Raw genomic sequence first — 20,951 nt, 5'->3', positions numbered from 1 at the left:
AAGAAGGGGAAGGAAGAGGAAGCAGCAGCAGCTGTCACCACAGCAGCCTTGTCCTCAGGTACTAGACACTAGCTAGCTGAAGATCTCGCCCTCTCGAGGTCCTCTCAGGAGGGAAGGCTGCTGCCAATCAGCTCTTCAGAACTGGCTCCCTTCGGAAAGCAATAGACTGAGTTCCTCCTAGACAAAGCCATAGAATCCGTCTCCCACTTGATGTAGGTATGCATTCTCCTACTCAGGGCGTGGCAGCCATTAATTACCCTGGGTCTGGCCTTGCCCAGGAAGAGGTCCCATGGAGCAGTGACAGGCTGTGTATGTGGTTGGGCAGCAGAACAGACCACTGGGTCTTATGCCTTTGGTAGCTGATGGAGCTCAGAGGCTCAGTGTACTGAGAGAAAAGGTGAAAGCGGCAAGGGTGTGGCAGTCGGAAGACCGTGTGCCCACTGCTTGCAGGTGCATGTTTGGGCATCATACCAAGTGAGAGGCAGCAGAAGAAATTAGGGGTGATTAACATGGAGGAAAGGAAGGCTCAGATCCCCGAAGGCCTATTGTGGCTCTAGATTTTATTTTCAGGCGGATCCAGTGTTAATCAGGCTGCTTCCTGGGGGTCTGGAGCTCCCCGGGGGGTGGAGTGGTCCCTGGAGAGACCTAGGCTCCTTCTCAGCTGGGGGAGGGCAGAAGAATTCTGGTGTAGTGCTTGGCTGATCTAAGATCGCCTTCAGCCAGACTAATCTGCTCCCAAACTCGGCTTGTAGGAGCCTTGGGACCCTCACTGAGGGGGCGTGATGTGTGGGGGTGGGGGTTCTGGGCTCCAGAACCAGGTGGGCGGACCGGATGGGATTGTCTAATAGTGAGTCTGGAGGTGGCCTTTGGAAGGACGGGCAAGGTGTGGGAATCCAGCCTCCTCGCCTAGTTGCGCCGACAGAAAAATGCCGGGGTCCCGGGTCCTCGCCTTTAACGCGGCCGGCGGCGGAGCAGGCGGGAGGGGGAGGGGCGGAGCGGGCAGCGCATGCGCGGCGCGGGGGTTGAAGGGGGGAGCGGCCGGACTGTCCGGTGGCGGAAAGCAGCCCGCGGGCAGCGGAGAGCGCCGGGACCCCGCGCCGGGGGTTGTGAGCGGCGCGGGCCCACCGAGCCCGAGCTAGCCCGCGCCGCTGCCTCAGGGCCCCGGGGGCGGCGGCCAAGATGACCGTGCCGGTGAGTGCTGACCGCCTGAGACCCCGCGCCCCCCGCCGCAGGCCTGGGCCACCGGGGGTCGCCGGAGGTTCTTTTCAGGCCGAGGTGGGGGTCAGAGTGGGGGCGCCGCCCCATAGCCGGCTTCTCTGACCCGGCTTTTCCAGCCCCTTCCAGGACAGCTGAGTAGGACGGGGGCCCGTGCTGGCCCTACCGGGTGCTCCCCGGCACGGCTGGGTTGGGCAGAGGGTGTTTGGGAGCCTCTTGAGAGCCTCCGGGACTGGCGGGCCCGGTGGAGTCCGTGCTTTTTCCCGACCTCCTAGCAGAGTGGCCCGGCCTACCGAGAAGAGGGCTCTGTCACTCCTTAGAAACCCATGGCCAGGTTAGCTGGGCCGAGTGAAGGGTGGGAAGGTCTGTGCTGTTTCCCCAGAAAACTCCCTAGGAGGGCTGCCCTATTGTGCTCTCCGGTCCCTACCCGGATGGCCAGGCGTGGGGCGGGGTCTGTTTTGTCCCCGGAGACACCCTTACCCCAGAATGGTTAGCTTGGCTGGCTGATGGAAATAGCGTACCTCCCCCTACCTCTGGTTCGTACACTCACTTTGTGGGAAGTTTTGTTGGCCCATTTGAAACCCAGGACCTTTCGACTAGCAGCTCCTTTCTGTAGGGGCTTCCCCCTTTGCTTGACATTTCGTCTTCTGTCTTCCTAACCCACCCGACAGGCTTAAGCAGCCCTTGGTCCAGTCCTTAACACTTGGGCCTTGGGTCTCCTCCCGAGGCAGCCATTGATTATTCTATCAGGGTGATGGACTCAGGTACAGGCTTCAACCCACTTTACAGATGGACAGACAGAGGTGTGAGACCACACCTTCATCCTGTCTGCCCTGGAGTAATGGCCTGCAGCCATCATTTCTCTGCTGACTCAGGCATTTTCCCCAATGACAGGAAGGGGCAATGGGCCAGAGCCTTGCCTCGCCTGGCCTTATTCTGGACTGCTCTTCATCCACTCAGGGACTGGGTTCTCTCCATGATGCAGATAGTCAAGCTTTCTGGCAGGGCAAGTGGCCTCTTAATTAACCACCGTAGGGTATGAAGATTCCTGGAGAAAAGAGGGTTCTGTAAAGTGCAAAGCATTGTTATTACAGAATTAAAGATCTCAGCTCCTGCCCGCCCCTCGAAGCGGTAATGCTGAGTTACAGATGAAAAAATTAGGGCTTCCAGGCAGTGCTGATGGGAGCCCCCACCCCCATCTCTTCTGGTTCAAAGCATAATTGTCTCATCTCTAGGAAGAGACAGAGAAAGCCTGCCAAGCTTCTCTTCTGTTCTGTTCTGCAAAGCTCAGGATTTTCTCTGGCTTGGGGCATAGGGCACCAGCCAGCTCCGCCCCTATGGACACTGGTCAGAAAAGCAAGGCAGGACCTGCTTGAGTGTGCTGGAGGGCCAGAGTCCCCAAGGCAGTAATGACCATGGAGTACCCTGGACAGGCCTCTGATCAGGAGGTCCAGGATTGGTTTAGTAGTCTAGACTAGTTATAGAACTCTGTATAGGACGCGCAGCCTCAGATGGCACGCGGGCCCTTACCTCACAACATTTCAGGTCATCATTCTCTGCTCTGTGCCACAGTGGCACCCATCTGTAACTAGAGAGGGTAAGGGATCTGGTGAAACTCACATAGATACGAATCACTGCGAAGAACTGAAGGTCTGTCCCCACCACAATCCGCTCCATTCGATTCATCTCCCATTCGCTTGTAGCCACAGCCCTCAGTACTTCTGCATGGTGTGCAGCTAGGCTGTCAGTCCATTGTCCTCTCTCCTGGGACATTGGTAGTGTGTGAGGTTGCGGGGCTATAGAGAGTTCATTTCTGAAGCAGAAAACAGCTGCTTTCGTGTGCTAGGAGCCCTGGTGGGCTTCTAGAAAGACCTGCCTGCTCTGTCCCTGCTGCTCAGAGATCCCAGAATGGTGACTGGCCATGTGGTACTTAGGGACACGTTTGAGTTTTAAGCACACCCATTCATTTGGGCAGTCTTTTCCTGGATAAAGCTGACACAGGCACTTTGGGCCCACAGAAATTACAAGATGCTAACAGACGGTGATGGAAGATGACGGGCAGAGAGAGAACTTGGGGTGGACTAGGTTGAGTTGATGTGGTTTCCTGGGTAGCCAAGCAGGGCCTGAATAGGGTTTTATTTTGGTTTTTTGAGATAAGATCTCATTGTATATAGCCCTGAATAGCCTGGAATTTACTCTGTAGACCAGGCTGGCCTTGAATTAGTACAGAAATCAATCTACCTGAGCCTCCTCCAAGTGTTGGTCTTTGAAAGGTGTGCATCATCACTCCGAGCTGTGCCAGGGGTCTTAACTCTGTTATTTGACCCCTATGGGATATGGGGTCCAGAGGGAGGGAGGTACCATGATAGCCCTGGCTGCCAGCTCTTGCTTCCTCCTCTACTTGGAGCAGAGAGCAGAGGTACCTGGGCAGTGCCCAGCCGGCAGTGCCCACTCATTTTCTGGCTTCCTCTGATGTCCGCCTTCCTTCTGGGCATGGCTGGCCAGTGCCATTGGCCTATCAGGCAGTCTGCCCTAGCTTGAAGTTTGCACTTGAAAATGACTGTTGCCATCTCGGACCCATGTTCACAAGTGACAAGAGGTTGGCTGCCCTGCCACAGTGAGGTGCAGAGCAGGTCCTGTGCGGAGCAGCCCCACTGTAGTATGGCTCTGCCTATTGCTTCGTGTATGTGCAACTGGGTAGTTCTTCTAGCTTCTACCGTGCCCTTTCTTGGACGATGAGCCCTTTCAAGGAGCACAGATGCTGCCTGGTGTAAGCATGTCTTAGGGGCTGGGGCTGAGGGAGGACCATAAGTGGCCACAGTCACATGACCCATGGGGGTAAGGCAGGGTGGGAACCAAGCCTGGCAACATTCAGGGTGGTAAAATGGCCACTATCCTGCACTGGCCACACTAATTTCAGGGCTGCAGCCCAAAGAGCTGCTGACAGCTTCCTGTGGCTTTCCAAGTACAACCTATCTCTACCGGTTTCTCTTTTGCTCTCTGTGTTAGAACCCAGGGTCTCTGTTGTCCCGGCAGCCAGCCAGCCATCCTGGGTTCACAGAGGCCAGGCAGCTTGCCCAGGGCTGGGCAGCAGACTTGGTCTAATTTTGATTAATCTAGCAACAGCCAGTGGAAATCAGTAGGCACTTGATTGAACCTGGATAATCCTGGGGTTCACTCTGTGCTTGAGAGAGTTGGCCAGGGAGCCAGAGATCTGAACCAGGGCTTACAGCTGGCCCAGTATCCAGCTGCAACCCCTTAGGAAGGGCAGACGAGACGGGAGAAACAGTGTCCAATCCCTCACCTCAATCCCCAAAGCCCATGCCATGCCTTCTCCTGTTACTGTACTTTGTCCTTCTTGCCCTCCCCCTTGCAGGAATTGGTCTTAGACCTTGTACCCACTTTACTAGGCAGGTCACCCCTGATCACCCACACAGCTTTCCCCTGGACACCTCCTGGCCCCATTTGCCATTGTGTATTTGAAGATGGGATTGTGTGGTTGCTAGCAGATTCTGTCACAGGACTGCAGGCTTCATGGGGCGGGACCTATGACCAGCTGGCCCCTTATGCTCCCTCCTTCCTTCCCCACCCCCTCATTTCCCCAGCTCAGCCACCTGCTGAGGGTGTGGAGTGAAGCTCTTATCTCGTCGTCTCTCTGCCATCATGCCAGGGCAGGGAATGCCAGGGCCCTACATAAACCTTAAGATGGCTTGGTCTCCTTCCAGGAAGCTTTATTGAAGGCCATGTGGGGAGTAAAAAAGAGGCTGCTTCAGGATAGGGAAATGTTTTGGTTGGTCAGGGCTAAGGCTCCAGAAGGAACCTGCTGGATTCTACAAAAGCCAGTTACAGAACCTCATTATGCTTCAGTGTCCTTGGGGGTGTTACCAGAATGCATGAGGCCCTAGCATTTGGAAGGAAGTCAACAAGGGATGCATGCAGCTCTTCATGAGAGGCCGTGTAGTGTTGCCGCTGGGAGACGGTCTCTATTTCCAGCCTCTGGTGGCAGGTGTGGTAACTAAGCACCCTTCCCTGACCCCTGCACAACCCTCTGTGGCATACCATCTCCCTCTGGTGGCTTTTTCTTTGTGGTTCAGTTTAGTTCCTGTTAAGGAAGGCCTTAGCGGTGAGATAGGCCTGGCCTCTGCCCTGCTGTGCACAGCCTGTGGGATCTCATCCTCTTAGGCTGTCCTCATTGCTCCACGAGTGTGGCCTCTGATGGCTGTTGGCTAGCCCACCACATCTTAGGCCCACTGGTCGATCTGCTGCCATGCTCTCTGGAATGGACAGGGTCACGTGCAGGTAAAGCTACTGATTGCAGGCTTGTCCTCAAACATGGTCTGAGCACGCATTGTGGTCCAGCAGTGGAAGTACTGCCGTAAGACCTCAACCCCCATCTGTAGCTCTCAGTACCTTAGATGCTGATCTAAGATGCTAAGTACTTGAAGATGCTAATGCTAATGTTGGCTGTGGAAAGATGAGTGGCCCTGGGTAACTCCAGGACACTTCTTGTGGTCAGCTTTGCCCCCTCCTACCTACTGCCCTAAGGATCTTTCCAACTCCCAGCCTCAGACTGAGCCTCTTCACAGTTGCTTGTTTTCCTTGTTTCCTGGCCAAACTGCATTATTTATTTATTTCCTTCCCTCCCTCCCTTCCTCCCTTCCTTCTTCCCTCTTTCCTTCCCCCTTTCTTTCTTCCTTCCTTCCTCCTTCCTTCCTTTCTTCCTCTCTTCCTTTCTCCTTCCTTCCTTTCTTCCTCCCTTCCTCCTTCCTTTTTTCCTCTCTTCCTTCCTCCTTCCTTCCTTTCTTCCTCCCTTCCTCCTTCCTTTCTTCCTTTCTTCCTTCCTCCTTCCTTCCTTTCTTCCTCCCTTCCTCCTTTCTTCCTCTCTTCCTTCCTCCCTCTCTCCTTCCTTCCTTCTTCCCTCCTTCCTTCCTCCTTCCTTTCTTCCTTCCTTTCTTCCTCTTTTCCTTCCTCCTTCCTTCCTTCCTTTCCTCCTTTCTTCCTCTCTTTCTTTCCTTCTTTCCGTGGTCATTGTTGGCATTATCATCGTGTGTATATGATCTGTGTAGACACATGTGCAAGTGTAGAGGCGAAGATGACTTTGCCAGGCCAGTTCTCCCTTCCTTTTATGTGGCTTCAGGGATGGACCTAAGGCTGTCAGACCCTGGTTCTCTCTGGCCCCACTCCTTCTCTGTACTCTTATACTCACTGTTTACTGAGGCGTCATCTTCATCTCTCCCAAAAGGAGAGCCAGGACCTCAACAGAGGTAAGGAGGGATGCCCATTCTGGCAGGAGAGATGGTCACAAGTTGTGGCTCTAAAGTTAATCTCTTTTCTAGGGGAGAGATTAGAGGCTAAGGGGGCTTTTCTGTGATTTTATTGTTAAACCCTGCCAAATTCCAAGAAGGATTTGAAACAGATTATAGTGGAAGACACAATAGTCTGGAATCATCGAAACCTCCAGAGCTGTGTAATAAATGAGGAAAGGTGAATGTTGTCCCAGGAAGCCTAGGCTGAGCGGTTATAGAATCTAACTGTGCCCAGTTCCCTAGGCAGCAGGGAACTCACAAAAAGGATAACTCAGTGGGTTTAAGATCATAATACCTGCTCTGGGATCTTTCAAAGTACTATGGAACGCTGTCTGTGCTTCTGGGCTTTGTTTCATTTTTGTCTGTTGAGACTTTTATATTGAGGTAGATTTTTCCATGCTGTGAAACATGCAGGTACTAAATATACACTAAATAGGTTTGGGCTAATGAAGAGCTCCATCAAGATAAGGAAGGTCACTATCCCCTCAGAACGTTCTCAGAGACCCCCAGGAGGCAGGCCCCACTCTGTTTTCTATCACTGACTTAGATGTACCCCTTCATCCTGTGTAAGTTCTGGCTTCTTTCATTCAGCAAAATAGTTTAGAAATTGCCATACACATGGGCCTATTACTGGCTTGTGCCTTCTTGGTTGCTGAATAATATTCTACTTATAAATATGAATACAGTGCATTTAACCTATCCTCTGGTTGATGGGTAGCTGTCTCTTTTGTTTAATGTGGATTTTAAAGTACCAGAACACTGATATATTGTTGGTATTAGAAAGTCTGATATCGGGGGCTGGTGAGATGGCTCAGCAGTTAAGAGGACTGACTGCCCTTCCAGAGGTCCTGAGTTCAATTCTCAGCAACCACATGGTGGCTCACAACCATCTGTAATGGGATCTGATGCCTTCTTCTGGTGTGTCTGAAGATAGAATACAGTAAACTCACAGAAATAAAATAAATAAATCTTAAAAAAAAAGAAAAAGAAAAGGAAAGGAAAAAAAAAAAAGAAAGTCTGATATCTAGTTGTACAACCTTAGGTCATGCCCTCAAACACTACATCTACCAAGATGATCTGCTCAGACTGTGTTGAGACCACAGTCTTCCCTGCTCACAGCCCTCCATCGGGGCCTGAGGGTCTGTGTTCTCTCATGCAGTCATCACAGGTTAACATTAGGTCTTTGTGTCACCTGTGATTTTTCCCAGGGACTTATTCTGTCCAAGAGGTTCTGGCTGGAGGGCTTTAGGGGGGCACATCAGAGAAGATCAATTCTGGATACAAGAATTCTGACTGGTTCTTTCCATCCTCTCCAGCCACTCCTACTTGGTGCTCCCATTCACAAGCCACTATGAGAGAGAGCCCATGTCCAGGATGCACCTTACCCTCCAAGCCAGAAGCCAGAGCTGGTACCAGCGTGCCAAGAGCCTCCTCCTGAAGCACCTCAGCCCTTAGTCTATTCTTTCCACTCCCAAGCTGCTCACTTGCCTATACTTTTTACATCAGCTTCCACTGTTATTTATTTATTGGCATCATGAGCCTTAGCAAAAGATGCACACCTTTACTCACATGCCCCCTCCTTCGAGAAGCTCCATACACCTTGCATGAACCAACCCACCACCCCTGCCGCCTTCTTTGCCCTCCTTGAGTTCTTGTCACCATAAACAGGTGTGATTGCAGTTCATGCCCGCCTCCCACAGCCCAAGTGTTGGTTCTCAGAGGAGGGACTCCTTCCGTGGCAGAGTCTTAGTACAACAATACTTGACATGCATTTGATGCTCAGACCATGTATGCAAATGAGAGAGGTGGATACCATATCTAGTCACCCCCCTGTTTGATGTGAGGAAAGTCCTTACTCATCTCCAGCTGAGGATCCATCTTAGCTGTGGATCTGGGGCAGCTGCATTCCAAGGAAGACTTGCACCCAGGTCCTCAAGTGATGTTTTGAGGGAAGTTGGGGAACCTTCAAGCATCTGAAGAGGGAGGAGGGAGAGCAGGGAAGGCTGGGAAATGGGTTAGAGGAGGGTACTTGTATTTGTGGGGGTGGTGCAAGAGGGGTGGGTCCTGGCTCCTACTGGGTGGAACTTGATGTATGGTGGTAGGGGATGCTGGCACGGAAACACACCAGACTGCCCTGTGCTTGGTACAGCCCTGTGTGCATCCATATCAGTGCCTGAGTGTGGGCCCAGATGCTGAAAATAGTTGTCCTCAGCAATGTGCGTGACCACCTGAAGGGCAGTGAGCAGTTGAGGGTGCCACAGACAGCTGGAGTCATTTGTGTAGGCTTAGTCTAGAGAAGACCCTTAGTCTATAATGAGCCCTGTGCTATAGGTGCATGTGAGATCCACTCTATATACTTTTTTTTTTTTTTTTTTTAAACAAGAGAGGAGCTGCTTTTATACCCTGTGGAGTCCCTGGAGTCCCTGTGACCCTGCTGGTCCTGCAGCTCACTGACTTCAGCCCCTGTGGCTGACAGCCTGTCCCTTCTCTGCCCATCTGGGTATCTGTGGGTGTGGGCATGGGTGCTCAGTAGAAGCTGCCGAAGGCGTGTAGCAGATGGCATGTGAAGTCACCCCTCCGTCTGAACTGCTGGTTGCCATGGGAGAGGGAGAGCAGATGGCCCAGCTCAGGAGGTCTCTTGACCACACCCTGTCCCTGCCCATCCAGCCTAGCTTACAGAACCAGGGCAGCCACTGGCAGCCAAGTGTCCCCCAGGGATAGGGACCTGTCCACATCCTTCTCTTCCTTGACAGGTTTCTTCTGCTACTCTGACTTGTCCGTAATGCTGAGGGGATGAGACGAGCCAGATCCCAGAAGCAGCTTCAAGGGCAGACACACTAAGCCCCAGCTTCTGGTCCACACATGAAGCAGTGGTACTCAGGTCTAGCCTGCTCTTCTTATCTGCCAGCACTCAGTGAGGCCTTTGCTGGAAGGAAGTCCTGTCTGAAATAAGCACATCCCTGAAGGGGCCGCTGCTGCAGGAAAATGTGAAAGGAGGGGTGCCCTATCCACCCCCACCCCGTTTTGTCCTAGGACCACACCTGAAGGGAGAAAGAGGAGCTGAGAAGGGGGTGCTGGGCTTCCTGGGAGGCCTGTCAGTTTGGACCCTTTTCACCCCTGGGCTCTGCCCCTCCATGGCAGGTAGCATTGCCTTCGATCCTGTGTATCCATCCAGGTCCATAGGGACTTGCCAAAAGGATGACGTGGGCACCTGACCAGGAAGAATCTGGACCCAGGCTGTAGTCCCTGCCCAACTTTCTACAGAGTCACTGCTGTAATGAAGAGCGAATGCTCTCGTTACTCATTCCAGCTTAGAGGCAAGCTCTTTACGGCTAAGAGCTCCTAAGAGTGTGTGCTCTTCTTTGGGGGGGGGGGGTTGGGGGTGTCACCTGGGGTGCTTTAGGGACATGCTTAGAATGCTGAATAGGCAGTTACAGATGTAAGCTCTCCTACCACTTCCTGTGTGAGCAGTTGGAGGCACTGCCCTCTGAGCCTCTGGGAGGTGGTATTTCTCTCTCCTGGTCCCCAGAGTGGTAAGGATTGACTGATGTGATAGGCTGTGTCCTAGGTCCCTGTAGCCTTGCCCAGGTTTTGAACTTGACCCTGTGAGTAGTCCAATCAGAAGGAAGGAACAGCCTCTGTGGCCCTTTAGGGACAACACATCTTCCTGTCCCTGGGGCTTGCAACGCTTACCTCCGGTCTCAGGAAATCCTTTCCCACTGCCACTCCCAGAGCTGGCCATCAGCTGACCTGTTCAGCCCAAGCTTCAGGAGGGGAGAGGCTGTGCGCCTTATCTTGTGCTGGTCAGTTTAGGCCTGCTGTATTTAGTCATAAACCGAGACTCCTCTGTGCATTTGTCTCTGGAAGTAGTTCTCTGCGTAGCTGCGTGGTCTTCTTGGAGGGGCTGCTTTGCTTGTCCAGCCATTCCGCCAGAGTTGGACATTTCCACCATACCTTTCCCCTCCTGCTGTTGTAAGTGCAGGGCATTAAGCAGTGATAGCTCCTCTGTGGGGCCTGAACTGCTTCTGAAGCTCAGAAGGCTCCCTCTCCCCTCAGTGGGGGTCCAGACAAACAGTAATAGGCAGGAGAGTGGCTTACTGTGTTTACTGTGCAAATGTCCCTTCCATACCCCAGAGGATAGGGATAATCCCCTGCAGCCTGTAAGCTCATCTTTAACCTGGTAAAGAGACTCCAGGCCACTCCTGGGATAACTGTCACCTGTCCTGGAGGGTGGATGGGAACTGTGGGTGTGCGGTCTTTCTCCAGCACAACCCTCTTTGTGCTCCTTCTCTGCATATACACCCATGTATGCTCAACTCTGTGTATGTTGCACCTGTATTATGTAATTGTACTTAAGTGAGCTTGTCCCAGTGTGTGCTTATGCCTGCATATGCTGCCTCTATGTGTGCCTGTGTGTGTTATGCGTGACTTGACCTTCCAATATTTTTTGAAACTCGGCCAGCTCTCAAGCCAGCTCTCCCCATAAGAGTAACCACTTAGGTTCCATCCTATTTTACACACTCCTTGTCAATGAAGCTAAACTTCAGAGGAGTGCTGGATCCAGTGCTGGATGCGGGCTTGTTGTTGTTGTTTTATTTTTGTTGTGGAGATTGAAGAGAGGTGGTTTCTTGGGTCTCAGACCCCTGTCCATCTGGAGTCAGTCGGAGTGTGGTAAAGGTCTTTAGCTTTGGAGTGTCCTTGTCCCTAAGACCCCTTTCCCTGGCAGAGAAGTCAGTGTGGGTTATAAGGTGTATTATCCCCGCCATCCTCCTCTGTGTGTCAGCTCTGTCCCTTCCTTGCACTGATGGTGTGGAATGAGACAAGGACCCCTGGACTGTGTCAGTCTCATCACTATAAAGAGGCCAGCAGTAAAGTGTGTTGTAAAACTGCTGCTGGCATGAGATGAAGATGTGCCCCTTGGCATCCATCATGGAGGTTGGTCGGGTCGGTGTTGGGGAGGGAGGACTGCATCACTGAGCACATGTGTCCAGGCGTGCGTGTGTGCGTGTGCGTGTGTGTGCGTGTGCGTGTGCGTGTGCGTGTGTGTGTGTGTGTGTGTGTGTAGCATCCCTGTCAGTCTTTGCCATAACCACCCTAATGGGTGCTTCCTCCCCAATAGCTTGGGAAGGGGTATTCCCCTAGCACAGTGGGGTGTCAATCCCGGGGTCTTGTTTCCAAAGCGGAAATGCCATTCCAAGGTTCACAGCCTTGGGGGGAGTTAAGTGGAAAAGGAGCAAATTTTTGAAATGCCTGAGCCTGAGCCCAGTTCCCTTCCCCCACCTCCAACCTCACCCCCACCCCTCCTCTGAGAGAGGAACTCCCTTTCCCAAGATCCTAGCTAGTCACTGCCTCTCTGTGGTACCTTCCTTTGGCTGGGGGTGGAATAGAGGCTATCCCCTTTGAGCCTAGCCTTTTGTGTTCCTATCCATCCTACAGAGACCTCCTGGGTCTCTGGGTCCTGCTCCTTCCCTTCAAAGTAGAGATTCAGTGACATGTTCTGGACCCTTCAACCCCAACACAGTGGGACAAATGCTTAGGCATGTTCCCATGGCTTACGGCCATTGAGTAGCTGGATGGAGAGGGGGATGTAGGAGAGAGAGACAGGGAGTAGTGCATGGTGATCAGCAGGAATGTTCCAAGTGGTGTTACAGGACACTGGGTCAATTCTCCTTGCTCCCCACGCCCCTCTTATCACCTCATACTGTGAGCTCTGACCAGAAGTCCCAGGGAAATGCAGGTATCTAGCTTTTTAGGAGGGTTAAGACCCAGGAATCTGGTTTAACCAGGTCACAGGACTTGTGGTCTGCTGTAGCCCAGCTCCTGCTGAAGGAGCTCTGGGCAAAAACCTGCCTGGTGCCTGTCAAGTGGAGGTTAGCCTTAAGCATGTGTGTGCTATCCACTGTTCTTCAGAACTCTACTGAAGTGAAGTGCAGTCTGGCTCACTGCTTCCCTACAGCAGCAGCTGCTGGACAGTGTACAGGGAGGGTCCTATGTAAGGAAATAAGGTTCATTTCTGTTTTTCCAGCAGTCTGTTCTCAGAGACTCTGGCATTCACATTTTGCTTCTTGGGATGACATTACTGAACTGTAGCCTAGCAAAGAGCTAGGTGAGGTGAGCTGAGGCTCTGTCCACTGCTTTCCCCAGGTGCTTTTTCCTTCTCTCTCGGTCTCAGTGCACACATTTGGACGTTGCTGAAACAGACAAGCTGGAGCAGGTTTCAGGAAGATTGTTGGGCACGAGTTTTATGTCTGGACAGGACTGACTCAGGAAAGGTGGAGGGGTGCTCCTGCGGCATGACTGTGACCTGAACATGGGCAGCCTTCTTCCAGAGCTTGGATTCAGTTCGGATTCAGTTGCAGGAGTTTGGCAGGCTTCTGGTTCCTTGCTTAGGGCCCAGAGGCATATATGGAGTGGACATAGTCCTAGCTTCACTCCCCTGGGCTTCAGGGAACCAGCTGGAATCTCCAAAAGTCGGAATACAAAGTGGCAGAGGTTGGTGCTGCCAGTGAGAAGCAGCAGGTCAGACTGTAGCTGGCCAACCCTGGGATCTGTTTCATTATGAGACAGGATCTTACCCTGTTGCCCAGGCTGGCTTCCTGCCTTTGCCTCCCTATTACTGGAATTTTAGACATAAACCATCACTCCGGGTTCCTGGGATCCTTACACAGTATAGCCAGTCTACAATAGTCTTACACTATTATTGTTTTCAGTAATTGCTTTTTGGGCGTACTCCCCCCATTTTGCGTAGGAATTCAGATCTGAATCGTTTGCCGCGGACACGCGTGAATACTCCACTGTTGGTGGGTAAGGAAGGCAAAAGGCCAGCATCTGGAGGGGAAGGAAGGGCCGCACTGGAGCTGAGCGATGGGGCTGGGAGGCGTCTTCTAAGGACCTTCGCTAGCAGGGCCAGCAGCCATCAGAGGCGGGGATGTCTGCAATGGGCAGTAGCCAGCTCGGCCCGCCCACCTCGGCGGCTCATTTGCATGGGGGACCACGGCGGCCAATGGTATCGTGGCTGGGCATGCCGGGAGCCGGGCGGGCGGAGCGAAGTGGACCGGCTGCGGGCAGCAGAGGCGGCGGCTGAGACGTGAGGCGCGGGTGGCGGGCGGAACGCGGGCAGCACGGCCTGTGGCCGGGGAGCACCATGAAGTACCTGGTGAGTGTGGGCGCAGGGCCGGCCGGGCGGGAAGGAGGACGTTTCCTGCGGGCCCCGAGAGTCCCGCCGGCTGCAGAATTACCGAGCAACTCGGCGCGTAAACGAGTCCCTCCCTCGGTCCGCCTTTCGATTCCCCACAGCCCGTGGAGCTAGCGTGACGCCCTCCGCAACCCTTGGGTCCTGACGTCCTCGGGCAGCCGGGCCACCGGCCGGCCGGGTTGCCTGAGGCTGAGCCCGAGGCGGTACTCAGAAGGACTGAGAAACCGAGATTTGCTGAGGGTTGCAAGCTGGCGGCGGCCGCAATAGGTCAGAACCTGGGGGGATTTGGGGAGTTGAGAATCCCAGTGAAGGCGGCAGCTTATTTTCACGACTCTGGATTGTAGAAAGGTCTAGGCTGAGAGACACTCCGAACCAGGGTTTGCTGTGAGTTTGGTCACCTATACTTAACGACCATGTGTCGTTCCTTGCTAAGTGAGAAAGTTTCCGATTGTCTTGGGCCAGGGGACACGCCCTCCTTTCTCCGGGTAGAGAGTTGGATGGTGACCGGCCTGGGCTGATGGGCCAGAATAGCAGGTGTGGATGCCTAGAGGATCTGGACCCAGAAGCCAGGTGGTGCCTTAGGGAAGGGAGCCCTTGGGAAGTAACTGCCGGCACACCCTCCTGGCACTGGTACTCACCTCCCCTTTGCCCTGAGCAAGGAAGGAACCCATTGGAAACTGGGTGGAGACCGCAGGGTAAGGCGGTCCTAGGTTGTGCCTGTAAAGTCACCTTTGCTCCGAGGAGGAAGAATGGAGCTTCTGGCCATTAGTGGTTGTGCTTGAGCAGGAGAGTGAGTACAGTGTGATCTCCCGAGGTCTGGCCAAGAGTGTCTCAAGGGGATCTGTCTGCACAAGAAAGACCCTGAGTCCGGTGCTGCTCCCCATCCTGGTTTTAAGGTAGAAACTGAGGCAGAGAGCAGGAGCAATGTGGTCTCTGTGCACCGTATCATTTGTACTCCCTGCTCCTTGCCTGGGCTGAGGGAACTGGCCTTGAGCTGTCAGGCTCTACTGTGGCTTTCTGCTAGCATCCATTCTTTTAGGAGGCTCCACCACAAAATTTCCCTAAGTCTGAACAGCTTTATCCTCTGTCCACCCCCTAACCCAACCTTCTCAGTCTGGGAGGTCTTTGGAAAGAGGTAGTGTTAGTCAGGCTTGATATTGGGGAACGGGAAGTGGGTGGTGATCATTCTCCAGCAGATGCACTGGGTGGAGGGGTGGTCTCAGACCCACATGATGCGGCTGTGCACTCTTGTCTGGTCCTCTGGGCTTTAGGAAGAGTCAAGGCTCCATGTTTTTCTTGATGAAACCCTCCCACCTCTAGCTGAGGCACAAGGAGAGGTAGAGAGTGGAGGGGATAAGCTTTGTATGCTGGAGAACAACAGTTTCTGGGATACTGTCCCCTGTCCCTATGTGGGGCTACATGAGGAAGTACTCATATAGATGATCTACATTAAGGGCTGCTGAAGGCTATTATTTACAGTTCAGGCTGGAGAGTGTCAGAGCTCCAGGGGCCTTAAGACCTGAAGATGAGTAAACTAAGATCCTGTTGTCCCTTTGATCTGGATCCCGCCACGATGACAGAGTCAGGGTTAGGGATTATCCTTATTCTGGGTCCCATGTTGTCCTTACAGTGAAAGATCAGTCTTATATTGAGCAAACAAATCATAAAAGTGGACTAGAGCCCACCCACTGATAGTTTAACCAATCGTCCATTAGAATCCTAGGGTCAGGTAAGGAAGCAGTGGTTATCCCACCCTACATGGTGTGATGGGGCTTGCAGAGGCCATATTCTTCGGCAGGAGGATTCCTTATGCCACTTCACCTCTGCCCAGACTCCCCAAGGCAGTATCTGACAATGTGGCAGGAGTTGAAGCGGGAACCTGCTTCCGGTCCATAGCTGGGTTTAGACACAAAGTCATTTACTGTTGCTGCTAGAGCCAAGGTCAGCACTGTGTATGAGGGTGAATCTCTGGCAGTGGCCACCCCAAAGCAGGTGGGTTTTCACTCCAGACCTCTGCCCTGGCTATGGAGCATCAGACATTGGGTTGGGAGCCACCTATTATGCCTCCCTGCCTGTGTCCTGGCACATACTCCCCTGAGGAAGACAAAGCTGGAACTGTGACTCCCTCCCTTGAGTTGGCTCTGGAATGTGGGGCTCGTGCACAGGCCATTTTGAGACCAATCCTTACACTCCTGTTCCTTATCAGCATATCAGGGACATGAACTGGCCACTCAGTTGTCCATGGGAATCCTACTCCAGGATACTGACAAACCTAGTTTGTCTTAGAATTCCACCCCAGATAACAGGACAGGGAAGGGAGGAAAGAAGCATCTCTCAGGGCTCTGTTGGATCCTGGATTGGGGCAGGGCTGCCAGGTCCCTCGTCAGTGGGTTTATGGCTGTGTTTGGGTCCAGGTGGATGCCTGGGCATGAGTAAGGAGGAATGGTGAGTGTGACGGCCAGCTGGGCACACGGTCACTGGGCCTGGAGCCATTAGCCACCACGGAGAGCTGGGCTCTTTGGGACAAGCAAACAGAATATCCCAGAAATAAACTTGGCTCACATTTGCAGTGGTTCTGAGTATGAAGGCAACCAGTGTTTCTTTAGTGCCTGCTGTGTGTGAGGCTCTGTGCTTGGGGTGGGTGCCTGTGTGTATGTATTGGGGGAGGGACTAGGCAGGGTAGGAAAGGCTTGTGCCACTAACGCTCTGGATTCTGTGAAGCTCAACATTTCCCAAAAATCTCCAATTCCTCTTATATCTCAGAGCCCTAGACCTGCCTCTGTAAACCTGTCTTGTCTCTGAACCTTGGTGAGGTGAAACAGATATACCCATTCTGAGCTTCCACTTTCCATAGGCAAGATACACACAAGTCTGAGTATCCTGGGTTATTTTGAAGATTTAGTGAGATGATCATGGCAGGAAGGAGCTTGGCCTGTGGCCTAGGATAAATTCACTGTTCTTGTCCTTAGGAACCTATCAGTTGTATCATATTGCCCAGTTCCTTTTCTGATTCCCCTGGTTCCCACCTTGAGCTGGTTTAGGGCCACTGAGAACATGATTTGCTATATAAATAAGTATGAACCAGTTGTGGAACTAGGCATGCCTGCAGCGGGTCCTTTGGTTAATGGGTTCAGGCTTGAAGGCTCTTTGGAGAGGAAACTTTAGTGTCTTTTCTCAGTATTCCAAGCCACCAGCTCGCACCCTGCCTTATTGCCATGCTTTGGGGAATTGCACAGCACTTCAGGACTCCCCCAAGGCAGCTAGAGCTAAGAAGAATAGCCATCCTTGCAGCTGCTCTCCCTCTGTTCTTCTGCATTGCAAGGTTAGCTTGAACCCTGTTGGGTCTGAAGCTTTCACAGGCCCCAGATACAATGAGAGTCATTTGCAACCAGACAGTACCTGTGGGGCAGCTCTCTTGACTCCCATGTACAACAAGGATGTGTGGAATGGCGAGCACTGGCTCAGGCTAAGGGTTTCTCTTGGCTCTACTCACTTGGCAGGCCCTTGCTGTGGCATCTCTTATGGACAAGCATGTTGCTCTAGCACCCAGGGTTCTGCTGAAGACAGACTTGTGCCTCCCATGCTTGCATTAGGAACAAGAATTAGTAACAAGAAATGTCGGTATGTGAGGGGAAGTGGGGTGTCTTAAGATAAACATTGGCCTTCCTGAAGGAGGAGAGGGGGTGATGTCTGACTGGGTCCTGTAGGCGAAGGATGCAACAGAAGGTTCCCAGAGGGAGGTACCCAGAGATTGGTAAGTCAGGCAGCAGTCTTCATGCTGTCTTGTATGTAACTGGCAACATCAGCCTTCCTAGTGCTGTGACATTTAATACAGTGTCATCATGTCATGGTGACCCCCAAACAATTTGCTATTATTATAAATCACAATGTAAATATTTTTTGGAAATAGCGGTTTGACAAAGGGTTTGCAGCCCACAGGTTGAGAACCACTGATCTAGACAGATCAGTGTAACCTGACTCTGCATCCCTTAAAGTCCCAGCTGTACCCATTGTGGGTTTGGAACATAACGTATATACATTTCATAGGCCATACACTGTCCAGCTGATGGAGACTGGGAAACTGGGCTTAGGAAGCTGACTGCTTTCCAGCGACAGTCATGATACAGAATCCCTGTGATCTTCCAATACAGAGTCCCATGATGGACTGCTAGGGCCTGCAAGCATGTCCATAGCACGAATGCCCAGGCTGCAGTGCACTTTTACCCATCTGGGCTTATTGGGCTGTGGAAAGCCACTATTTGGATGGCATTTCTTGGCCCTGGGATGATAGAGGGATAGATAATCTGTGGAGTCATGGAAGTCTTCGTGTCTTTGTGCTTAGCCAGTTAAGTCAGCTACAGTATTACTTCCTTGGAAAGTCATATATATGCAAAAGTCTTGTCCTTCATTATCTCTGGTACCCTACTCCCCCCACCCCATCTTGGCAAATTATTAATTTCATGAGCTTCACATAAGCTAGTCACTGAGCTATACTTCTTAGACATGGCAAATTATCACTGAATGTCTTTCTGCCTACTGCAGTGGTAAGCTTTGTGTTGACATGACCTCATAGGTGGACAGCGTCTTTAGAACAGTGGTTCTCAACTTTCCTAATGCTACAACCCTTTAACACAGTTCCTCATGTTGTGGTGACTCCTAACCATAAGATTATTTTGTTGCTACGTCATAACTGTTATTTTGCTACTGTTATGTATTGTAATGTAAATATCTAATCTGCAGGCTACTGATATGCAACCACCCCAAAGGGGTTGTGAGCCACAGATTGAGAACCACTGCTTTAGGAGTTTGGCAGGAGCAGGAACCAGGGTAATGTTGTTAAACAAAACTACAGTCTTCTGAAGCCAGCTGTCATCTTAGCTTCAACATTCTGGCTGTTTAGGGCAGAAGGGATTTACCCAAGGTCACACAGCAGTGGGAGTGAGAGCTAGAACTGGTCTGGGGCTGAGCTGTTGTCTAGTGTCCTGAGAGAGGGAAGGAGCAATGTGGCCTTGAATAGTAGCTAACTGGAGAGGCAGAAAGGCTGAAAGCCCTTTGCTTGGCCAGCTAAAAAAAGTTGATAGGTCAGGCACTGGCAGTGCTTAGGACGTGGGTTGGGCAGGAGAGAGGCTGCTGCAAGGGCTCTAGGCCAGAGCACACCAGCTGACACAGGCAGAGGAACCCCTGGTGCCAGGCTCTTGATGCCACGTGCCCAGTCCATGAGGTGCTTCCCTGGCTCCAGCTGCCTTTGACTGTACAGTTAGTTACAACCCTACTTGGCCAAGTCGTACTTGGCAGGCATTCAGTGAGCTTGTGCTGTAGGTAGAGAGAGCAGCTCTGGGAGACTGGAAGCCCAAGTGGCTCCCCTGGACTGGGCAGTTTCTTTCTTGCATGGTTTGTCACTGAACCTTTTCCTTAGCAGACCCTTCTAGTCTTCATGTTTTCACTTTCTTTCCTGGTGTTCCGAGACCCACCCAGTGGGGCCTCTTGATGGGCCTGGGCAGCAGTCATAGAGGTGAGGGGATTCAGTAGTGGGGCCCTTCTGTCTACACTTCCACCCGCCTTTGATTTGGCTGGAGGGAATTTCCCTGTGACTCACTCTGCTGGCACTTCCTGTGGTCACCAGGGCTGGGGCCAGGGGGACCTAGCCAGGCGGCTTGGTGTTCTGGGGTCACTGAGGGAGGGTGGGCCTGGTGATTCCCAGAGGCAGGCTGCAGACCATATTTGGGAAATTGGTTTTTCTTGTCTGCAGCTTGGGGATGGGGCCTCTGAGCCCAATAAGTAAGGTAGTCCCTGCTCATCAGAGCTCTGGTCTCCAGACACACTAGCAGTCTGTCTGCCTCTGTTCTAGCCTGACCCAGAACCTGGAACGTGATCCACTATGTTCTTTTTCCAGATAAGTATTTTTTTTCCTTTCCTTAAAAAAAAAAAAATTGCATTTAGAATATTAGTGTTTTTAATGACACTTTCATACATACTTAATTTTGATGGATTCCCCCTCATACTTTTTTCAACTTCAAAATAAGGAATACTTATCAAATACAAGTTGGAAAATTCCGTAAATAAGAAGAGAGAATATCCAACCCCATTGTCTTTAGTATTTTCAATGGTATTCTGACACCTCATTTTAAAATTTCAAATGATGTTTTACTAAGGAGGAGTTTTTTGGGGGGTGGGGATATCACTATAGACTAAAGCAACCTAAAATTCAAGTCCTCCTGCCTCAGCTTCCTGAATGCTGGAAGTACTGGAATTTTCTATGTCCAGCTTATTCAGTGCACTGTAACTCTTCTGTAACTGGTATGACCAGACTTCAGGGACTGTGGCAGTTTCAGGGGCTCTGCCTCTCTAGGTTGCCTGCCAGGCTCCTTGCTTGGGGCTTGTTCTTCCACTGCCTTTTCTGGGACTGGAGACTGCAAGCTGTCCTGGAGAAATAGCTCCCAGCTGGTGACTCCTGGGGCACTGCTCCATCCAGTGCTCCTTACCTGTCAGTGTGGCAGACCTGAGAGACAACTCAGAGGTAGCCCTCTGGGACTCTTCTGCTTCAGAACCTGGACGCCCACTGTGGAGTTTTGTCCCGGTGGCATGGCCCTTCCTGCTGCCTGGAATTCCAGCTCCTGATTGATTCCATGAAGGAGCTGAGGTCTGTAGGGTCTGGTGGGTTGTGGTTTGGTTGGTTTAGCTGGTTTGATTGCAGTCTGTATACCACCAGCCTGGCTGGGGGATGGTTTTACTTCTTGGGTCTACATAGCCAAGGCCACATAGCAAGTAGCCAGAGCCCAGGCCCCATTTCTAGGTTTAGGTCTTTCTGTGTCTTGAGACCCAGGAAACTTAGGGGGGACCTTGTAGGTCACCCATAATTAATGTTCACCTGGAGGCCAGAGGGATGCATCTGACCTTCTTGAGTGCCCTATGGGGGTCTCTCTCTCAGTCAGCCCTGCTGAGGCAGACAGTCTTCTGATACTCTAAGAGGACAGATGTCCTAGCCACACCCAGATCAGACTCCTGCCTTCCTCCTGCCCTCTGCCCTCTCTAAGCCCAGCTCCTGGGAAGGAGGTAGTAAGAGCAGGACTGCTCAGGTTATACTGGCTGTCCTGGAGCTTCCCACACCGACTTGTTCCTTCTTCCCCGTCTCCCATCCCGTTGTCCTCCTACTTCAAGTCACATAGCCCCAGCACAGGCTACTTAGCTCCTGGGCCACATGAAGTGCACTCTCCCCATTATAGTGCACCATTATA

At 52.1% G+C, this 20,951-nt stretch overlaps 1 protein-coding gene across 2 annotated transcripts in view; it reads left to right on the top strand.

Annotated features, from left to right (window-relative positions):
• The first annotated feature begins 1,000 nt into the window (after window positions 1–1,000).
• Window positions 1,001–20,951, top strand: part of Bcar1 (BCAR1 scaffold protein, Cas family member) — a 34,769-nt gene continuing 14,818 nt past the window's right edge. Inside the window, exon 1 of one of the 2 annotated variants that reach the window (XM_031341473.1) lies at window positions 1,001–1,191. In XM_031341473.1, coding sequence (XP_031197333.1) covers window positions 1,180–1,191 — 12 coding nt within the window. In that variant the 5' untranslated portion in view covers window positions 1,001–1,179. Of the gene's footprint in view, window positions 1,192–13,528; window positions 13,678–20,951 lie in introns of those variants that run through there. The other variant, XM_031341474.1, reaches the window with a different exon arrangement.

Source organism: Mastomys coucha, unplaced genomic scaffold (assembly GCF_008632895.1).
Source record: "Mastomys coucha isolate ucsf_1 unplaced genomic scaffold, UCSF_Mcou_1 pScaffold22, whole genome shotgun sequence".
Classification (NCBI taxonomy): Eukaryota; Metazoa; Chordata; class Mammalia; order Rodentia; family Muridae; genus Mastomys; species Mastomys coucha.
Note: the sequence above shows the minus strand (reverse complement) of the source record. Positions and strands in the feature narration are given on the sequence as shown.